Below are 20,077 nucleotides of genomic sequence, written 5' to 3' on the forward strand. Positions count from 1 at the left end.
CTCTGCCCTGGTGAGGCCTCACATGCAGTATTGTGTCCAGTTCTGGGCTCCCCAGTACAAAAAAGACAGATTTCCTCGGAAGAGCCCAGCACAGGGCTAGAAAGATGATAAAGGACGTGGAGTACCTCTCTTATGAGGAAAGGCTGAGAGACTGGGGCTGTTCAGCCTTGGCAAAAGAAGACTCGGAGGGGATCTGATCCACGTCTATAAATATCTAAGGAGTGGGAGGCAAAGGGACGGGGCTGGACTCTTCTCTGCAGTGTGTGGTGACAGAATGTGGGGCAGTGGCCACAAACTGACGCATAGGAAGTTCTGCACAAATGTGCGTGGGAACTTCTTCACAGTGCGGTGATGGAGCACTGGCACAGCTGCACAGAGAGGTGGTGGAGTCTCCTTCTCTGGAGACATTCCAGACCCGCCTGGACGGGAACAGTTCATGAAATCTGGGGAAAAAGAAATATGACAAGCCTCTTGTTGGTTTTTTTTTCTCCTCAGTTTACCTCTAAAGCTGCTTTCCTTCATTTTCCCACCAGCTCCAGCTCACTCCTAAGAGATAGCTCCTGACACACACATGCCTTCAAACCCAACTTCAAAAAGCCCGCGTGAGACCCTTTTGAAAATTAATTACCACATCTTGGAGCAATTTACAACTGTTGCTTTAAAACACCAGAAACAGGTGCAACGTGGCAAAGAATGTAAAGTGACTCTGTAAGAACAGAGCATACATTTTCCTCATATTTATGTGGGGACAAAGTTTTGTTTGCTGTTGAATCCAGCGTCAGGAGGGAGTGAACTGTGGTCCAAATGCTGTTTTTATCTGACATCTCAGTTTTCTGCAGCAAGGTTCTGGGGGCACTCATCTCACAAGATACCACTCTTTACGCTCCCTGCAACTCCCTGGAGCCTGAAGAAGTAGGACTGCTTCTGTGGGGGTTAAGTTATGAGCATTTAACATCGCTCCCTTTTTACAGGGGTTGCTTTGAGCACTGTTCCCAACCCACCCCTTCACAATAAATAAACGTTAGGTTAAAGAGAACTGTTCCTTCAGCTCACTAGTAACTGCTGCACAACTTCCCCTTATGATTTCTTATACTTGGAAAAATAAATACATCGCTAGGCATTTTAGCTTCAGTTTCACTGACAACTTGTACTGCAATGTAGCACTCTTTTTAAGCTATGCTTATAAACACACCTCCAAAATGCTGATAAGGCTCCTCTGGAACATTCTGGGCAATGATGCAGAAGGCACTTAAATCCTTTACTTGTAGAGTAAGGAGATTTTTTTGTGTAGCTAGGTTCAGCAAGGATTTCTGTTCAACTGGCTTCATTTTATAGATTTGGGAAGAAGATCCACTAGAATAATAACATTAATTTTAGCTTTAGTTAAGGTCTGTTTAATATGAAGTGCCCACTTTACACTGGCAGACAAATTACCAATGGGGCAACTAGAGAATGCATGAATGATAATGTACAGACAAGCTTTTTATTATTTATTCATAGAAAACAGTGGGTTTTGGTGTGCTGCTTTGAAAAATGTTCAAACTAGTAGAATATAATGAAAGCACAGTGAAAATTCTATTTCATTAACATTTAATCATAAATTGCTCTTTAATATAAAACATAAAATAAAAGTCTGTCATAAGCACTTAGGTGCAGAGAAGAGAGAAAGTCTTCAAAACCGGGAAAGGAAATATTGCAGTGGCTTTCGCTATTCCAGCTGCCTGCCACTTCAGAAAAAAAAATTAAGTACAGAAACAACAGTCTTCAGCCAGATGCTTAAGAGCTGGTCAGGAAGAAACTATTCAGACGTCTCTCAAAACCTTACATCTTGCTGCCTGTAAGTATTACCAACGTGTACAAACAAAGAAACAAGTTGAGCTAAACGACAACGGCTCAGAAGCAGCAATCTTCATCAGACTTGATAGAACTTTGCCTTCCAGTAGAAAAGCCATCAGAACTTGCAAGATGCCAGAACAAATGCAAATGCATTTCCTGGGACACGTCTCTTACCATGCTTACTGTATAACAAGTATTCTCAAATTCCCCTTGGAGGCGTACAAGAGTGATGTATAAATATGCTGTTACACTCAAGGCTTACAGAGCAACAGATTATACCTCTCCAAGAAATCTTCTCAGAGAAATCTTACTTTTTACTCCGCAAATACAAATACAATACCAATGTATTCACATTGATTTAAATGATACCATGCTATCCATTAGGCAAAACGCATCTACAGACACAGAGGATGCAGGCCACCGCAGACAGCCAAAGCATCTGTGACAAAGAACAGAGTAATTATCCTTATTGAAGGTCATCCATCAGCAACTGCTATCTGCAAGCCTCAGTGGCTTCCAGATAACAGAACATCTTTCCTCCTCCTTTACCAGTGATTTCTTTAACAACCGGCAGCCACCACCTGAGCAGAGGGCATGCGCGCAGCCACCTTGACTTTCCACTGTCAGTGGCTAAAAAACTGTATCTTCCTGTCAACAGCAGTTTAGGTACATGCTAAAAGATGCTTTCAGAAAGAATAGAAAATAAGCATCAAGGACAATAATCCAACAAGTCAACCAAGCAACACACTCAATACACTTTGCCATAAAGCAAGAAACAACACAACATAAAAAAAAAAACCTCATCTGCTTTGCTCATTTTCCCAATGACTGCTGAAGCAGCCAGCTTTGAAGCCTGCTCAGGAAACCAACATCCAGGCAGTACAGGTTTTCCCAGAGGTGAGACTTTTTTTTTTATTTAAAAGAATATAGCCCCCTTGGAGAATGCTTCCTTTAAGCAGCCTCCTCTGTTTTACATGGATGAGGATCAATCTTAAATCTGTGTTGATCACAGCTGAATTAAAAAGACTAGCAACCCTCCAAGCTGGCAGTTCCCGAGCTCTGTTTTTCCCCCATCAAGCCCTTTGCTACTAGGGAACCTTAACAGGCGTTCTTGCACCGACTGCGGGTGGTAAGCAATTGACATCACAGGCATGAAATGATAAATTAGAAGTAATTGCTGAGGCTGTCATTCATGAATTGTGGGCCATTATCTCCTAATGCATCTGGAATCCCAGAGTGAGCAGCTTGCGATTCACAAAGCACTGCTACGTTGCTGTGCCCTGCGTTGGGCAACAGTCCAGTAATGACTCAGTAGTGGTCCACAAATGAAACGCACAGCTTCCCATTTAATTCAAAGATGATCCAAGCTACCCGTGTCTGAAGTGCAATAAGACACATCACTGCATCTCCTGATGACACTGCTTTCCCCCCACTTATGGTTTTTCCTTGTGTTACTTGCATGTTACATTTGGACATCTACCTTCAAAAAAAGGCTTTAATCCCTCACTAAGCAGGTTGGTTTACTTTGGGACAGTTCTACCTAATCACAACAATCAATGTAAATCATCCTTGGAACTTGTGAATTGAAGCTATCCTTGGCATTTCCTACCTTCCATAGCCTCTGAGCAGACAGTACAGTATCTCTAGAACCTATAGCTTTTATGCTTAGAGGAATGTGAGTTATTCCCATTTGTCATTCACTTCCAGTCATTGCTTTAAACATTTCTAAAGGAGAGAATCAACCTTCTGTTTTATGTTAAAACGTATTCATGAAAAACAAACTCTTATATAAATCTGTGATTGACTTACACAAGCTTTAAGATTCTCTACTGACTTTTCCTTCAGTTCCTAAATCACATCTGCTGTCAGTTAAATCTCACCACCTTTCTCTTTTGAGCTTGTTCAGAGCACTTACTACTTACTGCTCAATCCCCATTAATTAGCCTCACTATTTGTTGCAGCCAATAAAAAACCACAGCCACTCACCTCACAAAGCAATTTCTTATAACAACTCTCCAAGGCAGATGAAAGTCCTCTTGAAATTTTGCACTTCATCTAGCAATCTACTATCACTGTCAGACAGAGCACACTGCAGTACAGATTGCTGCTACTCTGTCTATCGCTGTCAGTTTCTTTATTTCTAGATCTGCTGCCACACTATTTCTTAGAAATTTGCAAATACGGCAAGAACTTCTCTAGTCCTGGGAGGTCCCAAAAGTTTAACTCAAGAAAGTCGGCCTGTTCCACATTCAGTAGAGAAGGAGCTTCATTTTGACATGATAAAAATGTGATTCACAGACATGCCTGTAAGTAACCCTCTGCAGGGCCAAGTAAGGAGGTTCTTGAGCACTTAACTCGAAGCATGTGACCAGTTCAATAGGCACAGACTGAACATCCTGAACTGCCACAGACTGAACTGCTCAGGCAGTTACAGATACCATGGCTACCACTGTGCTCACACTCCTTGAACTGGTACAGCTTAATTGCTTTGATTTGATCACATGAAAAACAAAATTCACTGTGACTTAGTAAACTACAGTGCACGCTGACGCTTTGGAAATGTATAACTATGACTTGACACAAGACTGATTCACAGCTCTACTAGCACAGGCAAGGACAGATGAATGCTTTCCAGAATGCGTCACAGGCTGCACTTTCATTGGCCTGTATATTTTAACCACATTTTGCCTTTTGGAGTCTGTTCTAGGCTTAAACTCAGAAAGCTCCTGATGAATCCAGAGACAGAAACAGTTCTCCTCTGAAATGAGAGGGAAACTGCCCGATATCCCCTCAATGCACTATTTTATGCCTGAGAAAAACAAATGCTAGGAAGTATGTAAGAATTAGGCTCTGGGTGTTTCGGTGTATAACACAAACAATAGTGCACATTGTGAACCGGAAGGAAAAAATATTTGTGAAAAACAAGTACCACAGAAATAAGTGTCAGATAATATTTGACATGACAATGTCTTCGCATTCAGTGAAGTATTTCAATCATACTCCATGAAAAATAAGGCCTTGTGTTGAGTGTGACCAACGAGCACATCATGAAACAAGGACCAGCTGCTCATTCCATGAATCCCTTCCATCCGCTGCTAGAACTGATGGAGGAATCACGTAGAAAAGAACTGTAACTGCATGAATGCAAAGCGTATGCAACATCGATTGAGCAGTCTTAATTACACTATTTCATAACTTCTGACTGCTTTGCCCTTACATACCTTCCCAGACAGAGAATGTTTTTATTCTGTAGTTAGTAGCAGATACTATACAAGGAGAACTTCCTTCATCGTCCAGGCAAAGAACACGTGACAAGAGGACTACGGAGTATTCTCAAAGCTCATTTGTATACAGCCGTAATTCCTCGCAGGCTGGGCTGCCACTTCTCCCTCTTCATGCTCACAAACTCCCTTCTCGATATGCAGTGGTGTATGTTTGTGGTAGTGAGGGACAGATGCTCAATCTCAACAAAGATCAATGTGGCTCCAGGGAGTACTGTAGCATCTTTTCTCTGATATTAGACTCCACTATCCCGAGGCTGTTTGCTATGCAGTAGCACGCCGTGTCCCTGGCCTGTCTTTAAGGCAGCTCTCTATCTTAGTTTTTAAAATGAGGATGTATATTTAAAAGACATACCTGTCCAATAATAAGGGGGACTACAACGGTCATAAACAGCTGCGAGAATATAGATGTAAAAGGCACAGAGGAGGATGATCCAAGCTAAAAAATAAAAACACGTCATTAAAATTCAACTTTTCCTTATTATCTATAAATATATAGTTATCACACATTGATATTCTTTTATTATATGCATAAAAACATGGAGGCATGTGCATGTGTATTTAATTATTAAGCCCTAACAAGGCATTTGGTATTCCACATTAACAAAAGTAAAACAATCCCTGGTCGATTACGTGGCAACCTAAAGGAACAGTTCCATCAATATTCATTTAATTAAAACCCTACTACACGCATCTGTAAAGTAAATCGTATTAGCATTTGTACAACGATAGCCTAAAAAGACAGGGACTCAACATCTATCTAACTGAGCTGTTAACTCAGCAAACCTTACTATTTATACATGTATCAAGCAACAAAAACATAGCATTTTCAGAATAAAACTAATAGGAACAGAAAATAATGAAGACATTTAGCTTTTACTTCAATAACGCTACAAAAGAGATATCTACTGAAAGCATACAGCTATTCCTTCACCTTGACAGGTAGACAATGACGGGCTTCGTCTTCAAACAGGTGATCTATTCATTACTACATTAAATACTAGAAGTACTTTTCTTCTTTGAAGATGCAAGAAGAAAAGGTGAACCAAACAAACTTAGAGCAATTTCTGCAACTACAGAATGCCTAGGAAAATATTCACTCCCTTTTCTCTTACTTTATGGTAGGTCGTTTACAAGTTTCAAGCCATTTAACATTCTTCGAGCAGCAAGAGGATACATTAAGAAATACATAATAAGACACCTGAAAACAGCATTGTCAGAGCTTCCACAGGCAACTGTTTGCTTCAGGAGCACAGCACGTGACATTAAACTGAGGATTTCACATTGGCATAGTTCTGTATTTTGCACATCACTTCAATAGACCTCAAAACGATGACAGAATTCGGAGCTTCTTCTAACAATGATTATTTCCTAAAACATCCTCACATACATTTCTCTTCTGAACTAAATACTGACTGCATTACACTTTTGACACAACCTCCATTAAAAGCTACCTGCAAGCACAACAGACAAGACGATCACAGCGTGGGACCAGATGAAGTTTATTATAAACACTCCCTATCTCTTTCATATGCCCCTTTCTGCATATCCTCTAGGTAGAGAATCTCGGGCAAAGCATAGGGGATGCAGTGACACGTTTCCTAGGTGTTACTTGAACTGGCAACATTGGGTGAGAGACAGTCTGGCCTTTTAGTAAGTTAGAGCATCTCACCCACTTTGTATGCAACTCCATCATCTCCAACTCTAACAACACGGTCACAGCAGACTGCCAGACATCCTCACTGAGAAATTATGTCTGCAAGTAGGGTGGCAAACGAGCACCAAGATCACAGAGCCTGAATTTCCCACGGAGGCAAGAGGGAGAAGCAAGTGCCTCCAGGGAAAGATTCAGATAAGCCACAGGAGTACCTCAATCTAGACAGCAGGGTTATCCCATCCCCAAAGGACAAAGGGGGTTTTCTGCATGACCCCAAAACACCATCACGCCACACTTAGGGTCAGTCTCCCTGTTTTCATTCTTGTAAGGAACTTCTGAAAAAATAGTTCATAGTTCATAGTTTCTCAAACTGCAGACTATTTTTTTTTTTTTTGCTACGCACTGAGGAGTTAAAAGCATTACTTACTGTGTATTCAAAGAAGCTTTTTCAAGTGAAAGTGAATATTTTTAAACTTTAAAATCTGCCTGAGTCACAGAGGAGAGAATCTAACTAAGCCGTCCACATGCCAGGCCCGTCTGCACAGCTTCATGAAACTGTGACGCTTTGACAGCAGCCCTTGTGCATTTCTATCATAACACAGATTGCACTTTGCTGACTGTTTTAAAATTTTATGCTCAGTGGGTGCGTAGTCAAGAAAGAAGAGCAGTTTGACAAAATAACACCGCTGAAAAAGGCAACTGGTCAACTTCCAATGGTCTTGCCAGTTTGGTTTTTTAATATTACTTCAAATATAGCATCTTCAAGCCATTGTGAATTCACAAGCACTTAATATATAGAGGGATTTATTAAGTTAACTATTTTTATAGAGCTAGAAATGGAATTACAGATACTGAGGTGAGATGATGAAGGAAACCACTCACATCACAGATCAATTCTCCTAGGAGAAATAATTATTCAAAGAAACAATCTTCTACTCCGAGGCACGATGCACTACCATCTCAACTTCAGCCCACCAAAACAGGCTCACCTTGCTGTCACCTGGGCAAGCAAAAGACTATCACAGATACTTCAGGTAACTGTCATGCCCTGACTACACTTTAAATCAAACAAATATTCACCGATCAGTCCACAGGGCCAGTACAAGTAAATGATTCTTCAACTCTTATTTCTCCCACTGGAAGTGAGTTCTCCAGGTACAACTGGTTTGCAGGAACAACTCTCCTCCTGAAGGAAAAGTCAAATTCTGCCGCTTCTAACGTGACTCCTTCGTCTCCTGGGGGTGCCTACCACCACACTGTTTTTATCCTGCTTCAGCTAAATAGTTGAGAATTTCATTACTCTGCCAGCCTCCAGCACCTTCAATAGCTCCTACAGGATTGAGTGGAGCTACTTTCTTTCTTGGGTCCTTTAGAGGTTCTGACTGCTACACAACACGCAGGCAACAGAGGTTTGGAGTGGTGCATTTGCCCTCCTCCGTGCCCCTTTCCTGCACTGTTCTGGTATTGCAGTTCCCTGTTTCACTTACAATACTAACATGATCTCTTCCTCAGATTTCTGAGCTCTGTTTCCCTTCTGTATATTGTGACAATCTTTTATTATTATTATATTATTAAGGAAAAGCCATTAGACATCAAGCCTATTTAGTCTGGCATGATATTAACCTTAAATCTATGGCCAGAGAAAGACACAGAAGTCAAAAGTCAAAGAAAAGAGAAGGCAGGATCTTCTCAATCACACAGACAAAAGAAACTTGTTTACTCAGACCCTGGGCATAACAGAGGCTGCCATAAGGAATCACACACACATAAGTGATCTGCAAGTAACGCAGATTTCAAACAACTCTGTCATCATGCAGCATTTCAAACCTGACCTGCAGCATTCTCACTAATTCAGTCCTAGACCTTTCTTCTCAAGAGACTTCGTATTTTGTTTGGTTTTTTTTTTTAAAGAAAAAGAAATTATTTAGTGGATTTGTTTATGAGTTTGTGGTAGAAACACTGGTTTATCCTTAATTGATAGGATGTACTTCACCGGTTGTGGTAAAAACAAAACAAACAAACAAAAACCTTGGTTACATAACACTAAGACAATTAATTCCTCTTTCAGGCCTAGCCTGCTCCACAAGCCAGATGCTCCCTCCACTCATCCTTCTGGCCGACAGGGTAGGTATCACAGTGGGTGTTCCCATGCCTACAACTGCCACCGATTCAGAAGACACACACCTCCTACCAGTCATGCCAAATTACAATCCAGTGTCACATGTGTTGCACATATTGAGTCCACTTCAGAGGCAGCTGTCTTTTGGGGCCTTACTTTTGCTGTGTTCTTCTCTAATTGGCATGTTTCCTCAGGTTGCGTCATCATACTCTAATACATCACCAGGCAACTTCAGCCTTGCCATTTGTTATGCACAGACAATGGAGTGAGGTGGGGTGAAAGAACCAAGGGGGAGGGTCACAGGCTGCTCTCTCACATGAAATGTTTAACTTAAGCTTTTCCACCTTCAGGTCAGGCTACTCTGATACCTGTATTTTCAAATTGCCTCCAGTGCTGTGATGCCACTGCTTCTAGTCACTCTCATCCAGGTCAGACCCAGCTGCCTACGAAGCCTGCTTGGACCACCATGCTCCAAGCCCTTTCAAGGCCTGCTGCTGAAAGGAAGTGTTAGGTGACATGCTTTTAGAAGAGATTTGGATGGGATACACTTCAGTAATTAATGAAAGCAAACAAGAATGACCAACTAAATGTGTGAAGGTGTTTCAGCAAGGCAAACTATTTACGTTAACCGACTCTCAAAGTAAAAAATAAAAATAAAAATAAAAAAAATGGCCGTAAGTCATAGTTCTACTCACTTTACAATATAGGCTTGCCCAGCTGCCCAGGCTCAAGATCTTCCATTCCGATTTGGTGAACCTCACAAGGTTCACCTGGGCCCACTGCTCAAGCCCACCTATGTCCCTCTGGAGACCTCGATATCTCTAAGTGGGGTAGAGCAGCTGTGTGAGGGACACCAGCTCCAAGAGACTGATCAAATGCCACTGGTACTGGGACCAATCTGCTTCCAGCAGAAACTAACAGTAGGAGAGGTTTACCATCTCCTGATTATGGAGTTTCTCTACCAAGAAAAGAAACAAGATTTGACATCCAAAAGCAAATAAATTTCAGTTTCCTAGCACTAGCAGAATAAAAAGTACCAGAAATAACATCTCAGAAAAAACACAGCTTTTAATTCTGCCTATCAAAGCCAGCAAATTGCCTCCTTCCTCACAGAAAGGTACTGGACATACAACAGAGCTCATGTTCTGAGGTCTGGCAATCATGTTTTTTAACAAATAGATCCTTTGATTGTTACTTCTAAAATTTAAATGCAGACATAGGTCTCTCCAGTTCTGCTAAGGAAAAAGAAAAAAAAGATGGTCAGGTCTTGCGGTGTATTTTGCACATACTTTTATTTTGCATATACTTGAACATTCTGGATGGTTTTGTGGCCACGGAAGTTGATTTGGTACAAGCAAAGAAAACCCAAGAAGCCTAACTATCCACACAACTTCTGTGCTGTGACAAAAAGAGTTCCATTAATCAGATATACAGAAGAAGAAAAACTCACTTTGAAAAATAGTTTCCTTTTCTTTTTCCTTCCTTCCTATTTTTTTTTTTTATTGGAAGAAGAGACTGGATACACTGAGTATCTCTTTGTTGAAGTAATCCCTAATCCTATGCCGGGTTCCTCTACAACACATTAAATACCATGCCAAGCCAAATACAGTTGTCAATTTCAAAGCCTTTCATAGAGCTGTAAAAAATCCTATAGGCATTCTTAAACTGTATCAGAGCTCTCCCACTTTAAAACAAGACAGTGATCTTCAGGACTAGTGTAACACAGTAAGAGCCAACATACAAAGACGCCTAAGCAGGAATAAGGAGGTTAATACCCTTATAGAGCTGTGACTTAAGGACTAGTATCCAAAGAGTCTGCTACAAGCACAGGGTGATTAACTGGAAACACGTAGATCAATAACATTTAGAACCTTCAGTATTATGCTCCCATGGAAAAGGCAGTGGTAATGTACCAGATAAAATAAATATTTTAAAATGGTTTTGTACAAGGCTTGGGTAAGCCCTGGTGAAGAACACCATGATTCTGTGCACAAATAATTTTACCTGAGTTGAAGGAAGAATTATAACTTTAACAGGAGCAGAAAACAGCTGAGAATGATAAGGCTACTTGATGAGCAAGGTTAGAAACATGTGGTTTGTTTAGCCTAGCTGAATGAAGTCTGGGTAAGGGGATAGAGTGCACAACCAGTCTGAGCCAGGAAGATATATCTCGCAGATGTACTATTCTGCTGTATGTTAACTGACAACAAAGACAAATGGGTAAAAGAGCTGTCACAAATAACTTGAAATTAGAAGGCTTCTACTCATCAGAGAAGAGTTTCTAGCATTTCAAGGATGGTGGAAAGAGCAAAAATCTTCACTTTCAATATGCCCCATTTTGGGAAATTGCACAGCATGGAAAGGAAGAGGACTGGGTGACCTTGGACCAGTTCCTCCCAGCGTCCTGGTTCTGTGCATCCTATTACGAATTATGTTCAGCATCTGCAGTGTGGAAGCAGGACGCATCCATAGACTCCACTCCCTTTGCGCTGTACACATGCAAAACTCCAAGAGCAAATAAAAGCAGGAGAGAAAGCCCTTTGCAGAAGTGTCACACAGTCTAGAACCTTCTGTCTAGACAAATTCACAGTAATTTGTAAATGCAACTGGAAGAGAAGGACCCTCTATTATTCTCTGGCTGTTATCTGTATGCAATTTTATATAAGTCATAAAAGCTGAATTTTAAAAAGAAGCAACGTGTTTGCACTAGTACTTCACGAGTCTTAAAGAAGTGCTTGATAAATGTATGGGTTTGGATCAGATCAGAGTATTTTGTCTTCCCAATGATTAAAGAGATAGGAAATAGTGAGGTAAATAACCAGGTGGAAACAACGATGCACTTTAAATCTTTCACATGAATGATCTGATCCGTTAACAGCTAATGCGCTGTGCTGCTTCTCCCCCATACACTGTAATCAGCCTTTTGTCACATACCAGTGAAATCCATTATCCACAACTTCCTTATCAACTTCCAAGGCTTTCCAGCTATTAAATATTTGCATATTTAACAGTTCATTTGACTGCCATCTATTCTCCTTTACCAAGTGTGTGAGGGGAAAAAACGAGGGATAGTGCGTAGAAATCCTGGATTGGCCTTTTTTGTTTTTTAAAGAGATGACGTCCACATTTAATAATAAGATTTACCTGAAATACTGCAGCACTTGGTGAAAACGTGAGAATTACCAACAAGTTCCAAAACAGTGTTTTAATTTAAGGGTGGTGAATACAGGGGAACATTTTTCATAATGCCATACTTCAATCAACACCTAGTTTCACCAGTGTCATTATTCACCAGACATTTTAGTTCTCTTTTTAATCCAATACTGGGACAGAGTTTCCTTCACCGACTTACTCCTGAATTGCCAGTACTTACAGCTTCACCACCACAGCACACCAAAGTAGCTACTATAAAATCCAGAGGCTTAAGAAGTTACCAGAAAAGAAAACATCACTAAACAAATCAAGTAATGAAGCAAGATGACAAAGCATTAGGAAGATCGTATCTTCACACAAATGTCACGGTAACCCCCCTTTGGTAAAACAGCAGACGTGGGAGCAGCGTGTGACAGTTACACGGAGGTTTTTGCCAAACATTTGAAAACACACATGAATTTTGCATTGGCTTTTTAACATTCCACGCTAACTGGTTCGCGGGCACACTTCTGAAGAATGTAAAATACATAAACATCTAGAACACGTACTTATCTGTAACATTGTCTTTGATGGCTTTCAATAACGATTCATAGATTCACACACCTTGATTTTCGTTACTCTGATAGATATCAGTATTTCCAACAACTGAAGAGATCACTTCTGTCAAGGCACTGGATCTCAACAGCAATGGCAACATTAAGAAGATGCACAGCATCATTTGATAGCAAATACAATCAATGAAATCATAAGCCCGTGTGCCTTGGTAGAGTTACAAGTCCACGGGCTCAACCACATCTCAGGACACAGAGGGGAACCCTGTTCCAGAGCAACTGGAAAGAACTAGGCCCACACTCAGAAGAGAATCACAGAATTACCAAGGTTGGCAAAGACCTACAAGATTTACCTACAAGATTTCCAGTCCAACCGCCCACCAATCACCAACAGTTCTCTCCCAGCCACGTCTCTCAACGCAATGTCTAAACATTGCTTAAATACCTCCAGGGTTGGTGACTCTACCGCCACCACGGGCAGCCCATTCCAGCGGTTAATCACTCTTTCAGAGAAGAAGTAGTCTCTAGCATCTAGTCTGAATTTCCCCTGGCACAACTTTAAGCCATTCCCTCTAGAAATGTCACTGCATGCACTACAGTATGTACGTTCACCGTGATTCCAGGTCAAATCCAATAAGCACGGACCTTTCTGAAGCATTAGCCTGCCCTCCACCTGGGTAGATCAAAAACATGGAATCTCTGAACGTAAATAGACGTCCCTTCATGTATATTTCTCATTTTCACATCTGAAGTTACCGTCTAAGGACATGCCTGTGTGATGATGGCTAGAACTGCTGCAGAGCGCAGGGCTTCTAAAATTCCATTTTTCAAATGAGACATTATAACAAGGTGTTGACAACTTGAGGCTACCAGAGAGATCACAGCAGTTTTACCTCCACAGCACGATGACATCTCTCATTTAATTTTTAGTATTGTTGACGTGCCCAAATGCCATATACTTATGTATTCAAATCATAAATGCTAGCAGGTGGATCAAAACTAGTCTGTCTCAATCATGCTTCAGTGTGGACTGGAGCTTCTTTCACCTGTATACATGGAAAGCGTAAGTCAGTAAGTCTGAGTGAAGAAACGCAAGGTAGGGCAGTGGAAGCTGGAGCGTCAGATTTGGAGTGAGGTCCTCTGACCTCTACTTTCTGCTACTCTCTGGACAGTTTTTCACCTCCTAGAACAAACATCATGCTCAGCTCTCAACATCTGCACAGAGACAGGTGACTGTTTAAGCCACTGTCACATTAAAGTTCAAAGGCACTGGGTAAAAATTCTCTTTTGAAAGATTACATACAAGGGAGGAATGTTATTACAACCACAAAAGGAAGACAGAACATAGAGAACAAGTCATAAATGAACTGAAGATGGACATTACCGTTTCATACTCAAATTCCTCAGGAATTCCTTCATCAATTCACAAGCATCACTTATTGATTTAGTTACATCCAAAAGCAAAATTTACTGTGCACTACCATTCTAGTTTTACAGGGAGAGGCAGTTTGTCCGTCTGACTCAAAAACACTTAACTTACTACAGTATTACCTCCGTTTTCACCTAAAGATCTGAACTGACAAGAGGAAGATGGACAGCCCCCTTCTCCAGGTGCTTTGCTATACAGACTTCTAGCTATCATTAATGAAACACTGCAGAACATTCCAAAGAAATGTGAACCACGTGAACCTATGTTAACTTTAAGTGGTGTATCTTACAGCAGTTAGCTTCAGCACTTCCCACCATATGTATGAACCTTAATCAATTACATACAGTTTATGGGACACAGCCCATTTATAACACCACAACAGTGAATATAATATATTGTTAGTAACATGAGTTAAGGTGAAGATGATACTGCAAATTAATGCATCCCGGTGTCAAGATTCAATAGCTTCTTATTAGGTGAAATGTTAAGGCCACGATTCTCTGAAGTTTAGCTAAGAGTTCTCAAAAGAATACCGTCTGATAATTACAAGCACAAAGTTTCAATAATCAATCAATCTCTGAGAAAGCTTTTTTTTTTTTGAGTAAGCTCTCTGACCAAAGTTTCATATCCAAAGTATACTTTTCAGAAATGTAACTGACAATCTTATGTTTAATGCCATTCGTTTAAGCTAAATTATTTGCATTTAATGCATTGTTTATGACAAGCCTCACATGTCTTTATCAACGCTGTTTAGACAACTTATATTTTCATTACGAGGCAATTAGGAACTGAAACAGCAGAACAGATTGACTTATTCTTTGACACACATGAGACAAAATAAATTTAGACGCCCACACCTTAAGCTATATAAATAATAACAAGCTAATGGACAATTATTTGTTTTCTTTCTGGCAGCACTGAGCATGTTTTAGGCACTATATGTGGCAAGCCTTACAAATAGGACCACTAATGCAATTATAACATTCAGATGACCCTAGTACAACTCTGGAAGAATTTACACCAAACAACACCACATTTACAGAATCGTAGGGGTTGGAAGGGATCTCTAGAGATCGTCTAATGCTACCCCTCTTCAAGAATTATAGCAAAGAAATATATAGAGTTGAGTTCAAAGGACCCTCAATGTTCTTCATCAGAAGACCAACTCAGCTACGTTTGAGGTAAATGGGAGTTACACTCCAAAACTTGGAAATTCCACTCCGTATTAACTAAGCACTAAAACTTAGCTGTGTGACTAAACTAATGAACAGCACAGAAAAATAAAGTCAGGGTTTTAATTCATTTTAATGCTGTTTCTCACAGCATTAAAATGCAGTCCCACATGAAATAATCAAGCCGCAGGCTAGAAGCATACAAACTACACACAAGATGCCACAATGAGTACAGGAGGTTAAATGTATCAAAGAAATTCAAAGGAAAATCAGAGCAAACTAAAGAGTTTGATAGTCCAGACCACAGACTGCCAAGGTACAGAGTACAACAGAGCATGCACATTTACTTTGCTGTCCCAAATACCTGCTGCTGGATGACTGAACAGCTAAAGAAGACCTCACCTTGGCAAGCTGTGCACACGGTATGATCTGAATGTTTACTCTTGTGTCAACTCCTCAGCAAAGACATCGAGAGGTTTTTGTGTTTACGTATGTTACAAGGACTCCTTAAGTTCCGGGCTTTGTGACAAAGGCTGCAGCTTAGGCAGCTCACCCTCCCCAAGACTCGTTTATTACTCTGATGAAAAAGTAGTTCACGTATCTATCTTCCTCAAAAAGCCCAATTCCAAGTTCTGTTACGAACAGAACAAATACTGTGCATTTTACATACTTCTTATACAAGCATCTCTGGGGCTAGTAAGAAGACCAGAAGCATATGCTTTGCCTTCTGGTCCTTGCACACGCAGTTTTACTACCTCCACTGAGAAGTAACAGTGACACCTGCAATTTATGGTACAGATTATTTTATTATCTGTCCATAAGGCCCCAGAAGGAAAGATTTTATCTCACTCAAAAAGTCAAGCGGATCAACTCATTAACATTTCTATTTCTACAGGAAAATAAGCCCAATGTTTGGCTACATAGAGGATCATAACTCAGGAAGGTATAGCACGGGGAAAGTTGTCAGGAGCTCACGTTAGAACAGCTGAAATTTCAGTCACTTAGAAACGAAGTTGTAGGTTTCCAGATTAGTGCCTGCCTGACAATTACGCGTTCCATACCAGAGGGAAGAAGAGAGGAAAACAGAGTGTTAGTCAATCTGAAATCAATTTACTTGGAGCAAGAACAACAAAATACCCACTTTTCTTGGAACAACTATATTTCACAACCTAAAGTAGACAGTTGCAAGCGTATGAGGAGAGCTCTGCTAGCATGTATTGACACACACGATACAGTCAAAGAAGTTCTTGTTTAAACATGGCTATGTCGCATAAATGACAATTTGCTATAGTAAAATGAACTACTGTAAAACAGAAATATTCCTGTGCAGCTTCACTGAGACAGTAGCTGATGTTATAACCAGTCTGGGAGGATATACTGCTATATAAGCATATGGTATGTCTGCTTCTAAAGTACCCCTACTACAAAGCAACATGCTACTTATAAATTGCATCATACTACGTCCACACTAACTCCTCCTTCCAGAAGGAAATTACATATTGTATAATTAGTAAGATAAACAGAAAAGACAAGTTATACTTCTGAAATCCTCAAGGTGCTTCAGCCTACTTCTTCGCTCTACACAAAGCAAAACTTGCACCAGAACAGCAAGTCCTCTGCAAGCACCACAACTTACGGACACGGGACTCAAAGAACCATTATCTGTCTGTTAAAGTTCCTTCGTTCTGTACTCACTGATGACCATTCTGAAGATAAAATTTCATTTCTCCTGCCGTGCACTGCGAAGAATGAAGGCCCTGCCTGAAGACAACTGACAACCAAAAGAGTCTCAAACTAACACGAATGAAGCAGCATCACCTTACTGATGTACAGAGACTCCAGTAATTTATCTGTTTTTGACACCATCCACGTTTACCACAAAAATGCCCACGAGCTTAGTTGTCAGAGTGTAGCTCTATCTTAACACTGCTCTCATCCATTCTGTATCATAACAAGGTCTTCCAGCTTCTGCACGTGAAAGCTCTCCAAACGCTCTCCTGACCAGATGAGCGCCTTATGTGAAAAGCCTTTGCTTTGGACTCAGCTTGAGTAGTAACATGATTTTGTGATGCTGCAACAACGACAGGTCTTGTTCCTTCCAGAATGAAGTGCAGCGAGTATTTGCATTCATTGTGACGCACTTCCACAGTTCTAACAGAAGGCAATTTATTTCAAATATCAAACAAAAATCTCCCCTGTAATTTAAGCACTCTAATATTGCTCATGTTTATATATTAAGTATATGGATTGCTCGTTAAAACAGCATCTTAAGATCAAAATACTTACAAAAAGCAGAAGCAGAAGCGGAGTTATAACGATGCCCTGGAAAAAAAAGCATAGATTTGTCTGTTAGTGAGGCAAGCAGAATAGTCAATGTACTCTGATACACAAAAAAGCACAAATGTCATTCAATATCATAACAATTAAGTGCCAATAAGTCTAATTTCAGTCTTCAGCAAACTTTATTTTTTTAACAACTGCACATCAACCATTTTAGGAACTAAACTCCATACAAAGTTTGCTTTTTTTTTTTTTTTTTTTTTAACTCTAGCTTCCCCTGTTTCGGACCTAAGCCCCTCTAATCCAGAAAACATGACACATACGAATACTGCTATCTTCGTAACTCTGCATCTTCATAACAAACAATTCTCTATAAAATTATCTTTAAAAACACATTCAAGCCCTCCCCTCATTGTGCTGTATTTTGACTGCGGTAAGCCACCCATCCTTGGGACTGATTCCCAAGCTACTCAATCCCAGGTCTTCATCTGAGCAAAAGCCACATATCAACCGTGATGAGTTAGGTGTCGTGACTGTGTAATGCAAACTGATAATCCCTGAGGAAACGAGCTGAGGTCTCAAAACTCACTTCACTTGATTAGACTTCATGTCTCACTGGTAGAAGACAAGTCTTTCATCTAATTTAATCACACAGGACCACCTCAGCTTTCCACATCCCCCTGGCAGATGCAAGCAAAAGGATTTTTTGTCTTCACTGACAAGGAACAAGTTTAAAGCTGATGATTGGACAAAACAGAGGGTTTTAAGTTTCATGAGACTAATTCTTAAAATGAGTTGTTTGGGTTGGGAGTTAACGTGACGTGCTTCAGTTCCATGGCTGAAAAGAGCAATTCCCCATCAAACTCCCATCTCACTTCAATATTTTAGTATTGCTCAATAAAATTATTTTATCATTCAATGCATGCTAATTCACAGAGCTTGCTCAGAACCTCTCTAAGACAAGACTGCTCTTCATCTAAACACTTCTCAAGAATAACTCCTTTGGCTATACACAAACTTCACAGCTTAAAGAACAGAAATCCAAAACTTTCTTATGTGCCTCTGTAGAGATGCTTATTTCCTGTTTGTTTGTTTGGCTCCACTTTAAAAAATAATCAAACAAAAAAGCAGTTTTTCATTCATAACACCCCTCTACTTAGTTTGGAAGCTAGTGTAAAGAAAAGCCTTATGCAATTAGTGTTCTCTTTGTTCTCCGGGTCCACAACAAGACACTGCTCCAACGAAACAGAAAATAAACACCACAAGGATGGAGCAGGCCACAGATAAGCTGTGCAACTTGAAGGCATGGCGGAATTTTAGCGTATACTTTGAAATGAATACTATATGCCATATCTGTCAGTAAGAACTGAATTTGTGAACAGCAGCATCTGCAATGCTTAGACAGAAAAAATAACAGCAAAATTTGTATAAAGTGGAGGCGGCAGTCACTTCAGAGAATGAGCCGCTACTATATAAAAACTGCTAAGAACACCAGAGCCAGATCAGCCTCTTATTCCCTTTTCCCCACAGGTAAGTACATAGCAAAGCTCAAAAAGTACCAAGTCCCTGAGTGATCCCGTAAGCACCCCTGCACTTCGGGACAGCAGGGCACCATTACAACAGGTTTCCAAGTTCAGACCCTCGTAGGCACGAGCAAAGAGGAGCACAAATCATAAAAATCACCGAGGTTGGAAAAGAACTCCAGGATGGACCATCCACTTATCACCAGTATTCCCCACTAATCCGTGTCTTTCAGTAGAGCACCTAAACGCTCTACTGAAAACAAAAGCTTGAAGACCTCTGGGATAGTGACTCCGCCGCCTCCCTGGGCAGCCCGTTCCAACACCTGACCACTCTTGCTGAGTGGAAGTTTTTCCTAACGTCCAACCTGAATCTCTCCTGGCGCAACTTGAGGCCATTCATTCTAGTGCTATCAGTCGCGGCACAGGAAAAGATACCCAGCTCACCACAACCTTCCTTCTGGTAGCGTTAAGGTCTCCCCTTCTATCCAGACTTAACGATCCCAGCTCCCTCAGTCTCTTCCCCGGACACGCTCCAGGGCCTCGACATCTTCCTTGTAGTGAGTGGTCCAAAACTGAACGCAGTCCTTGAGGCACGGCCTCCCCAGCGCCCAGTACAGATGGATGATCACTTTCCCGCTCCTGGTGGCAACGCTATTTCTTTCTAATACAAGCCAAGTTGCCATTGGCCTTCTTGGCTCACATTCAGCTGAGCACTGACCAACACGCTCAGGTCTGTTTCTCCCACACAATCCTTCTAGCACGGTGCCCAAAACCCGCAGCACTGCCTGGTGTTCTTGGGGCCAAGGTGCAGGACCCAACACTCGGTCCCGCTGAACTTCATCCCACTTGCTTCAGTCCAGCTATCTAGACTGTCCAGACTGAGCAGGATGTGATGCACCAGAAACATGCTGTGCTCCAAAAAAGCACTGAGCACGCTGCCAGAAGTTGAGTACAGACGTCTCTCCCCTAATCCTGAAGAAACCCCACTGATTCAGCACAAGCAGCCACTGCACGCTTCATATCTCAGTACACTCCAGAAAAACGCCGAGGTAAAAACTAAACTAGGACAAAGCAAC

The 20,077-nt window shown here is 41.0% G+C and overlaps 1 protein-coding gene across 2 annotated transcripts in view; it reads right to left on the reverse strand.

Moving 5' to 3' along the window:
* The window catches only part of SLC10A7 (solute carrier family 10 member 7), a 138,592-nt gene that overhangs the window by 31,399 nt on the left and 87,116 nt on the right, over positions 1-20,077 (reverse strand). The window contains exons 6-7 of one of the 2 annotated variants that reach the window (XM_065736387.1): positions 17,485-17,520; positions 5,473-5,556 (exon numbers count right to left, since the gene is read on the reverse strand). In XM_065736387.1, coding sequence (XP_065592459.1) covers positions 5,473-5,556; positions 17,485-17,520 — 120 coding nt within the window. The remainder of the gene's footprint in view (positions 1-5,472; positions 5,557-17,484; positions 17,521-20,077) is intronic. The other variant, XM_065736388.1, reaches the window with a different exon arrangement.

Source organism: Cyrtonyx montezumae, unplaced genomic scaffold (assembly GCF_038088225.1).
Source record: "Cyrtonyx montezumae isolate F1298 unplaced genomic scaffold, pur_monq_1.0 scaffold_2, whole genome shotgun sequence".
NCBI lineage: Eukaryota > Metazoa > Chordata > Aves > Galliformes > Odontophoridae > Cyrtonyx > Cyrtonyx montezumae.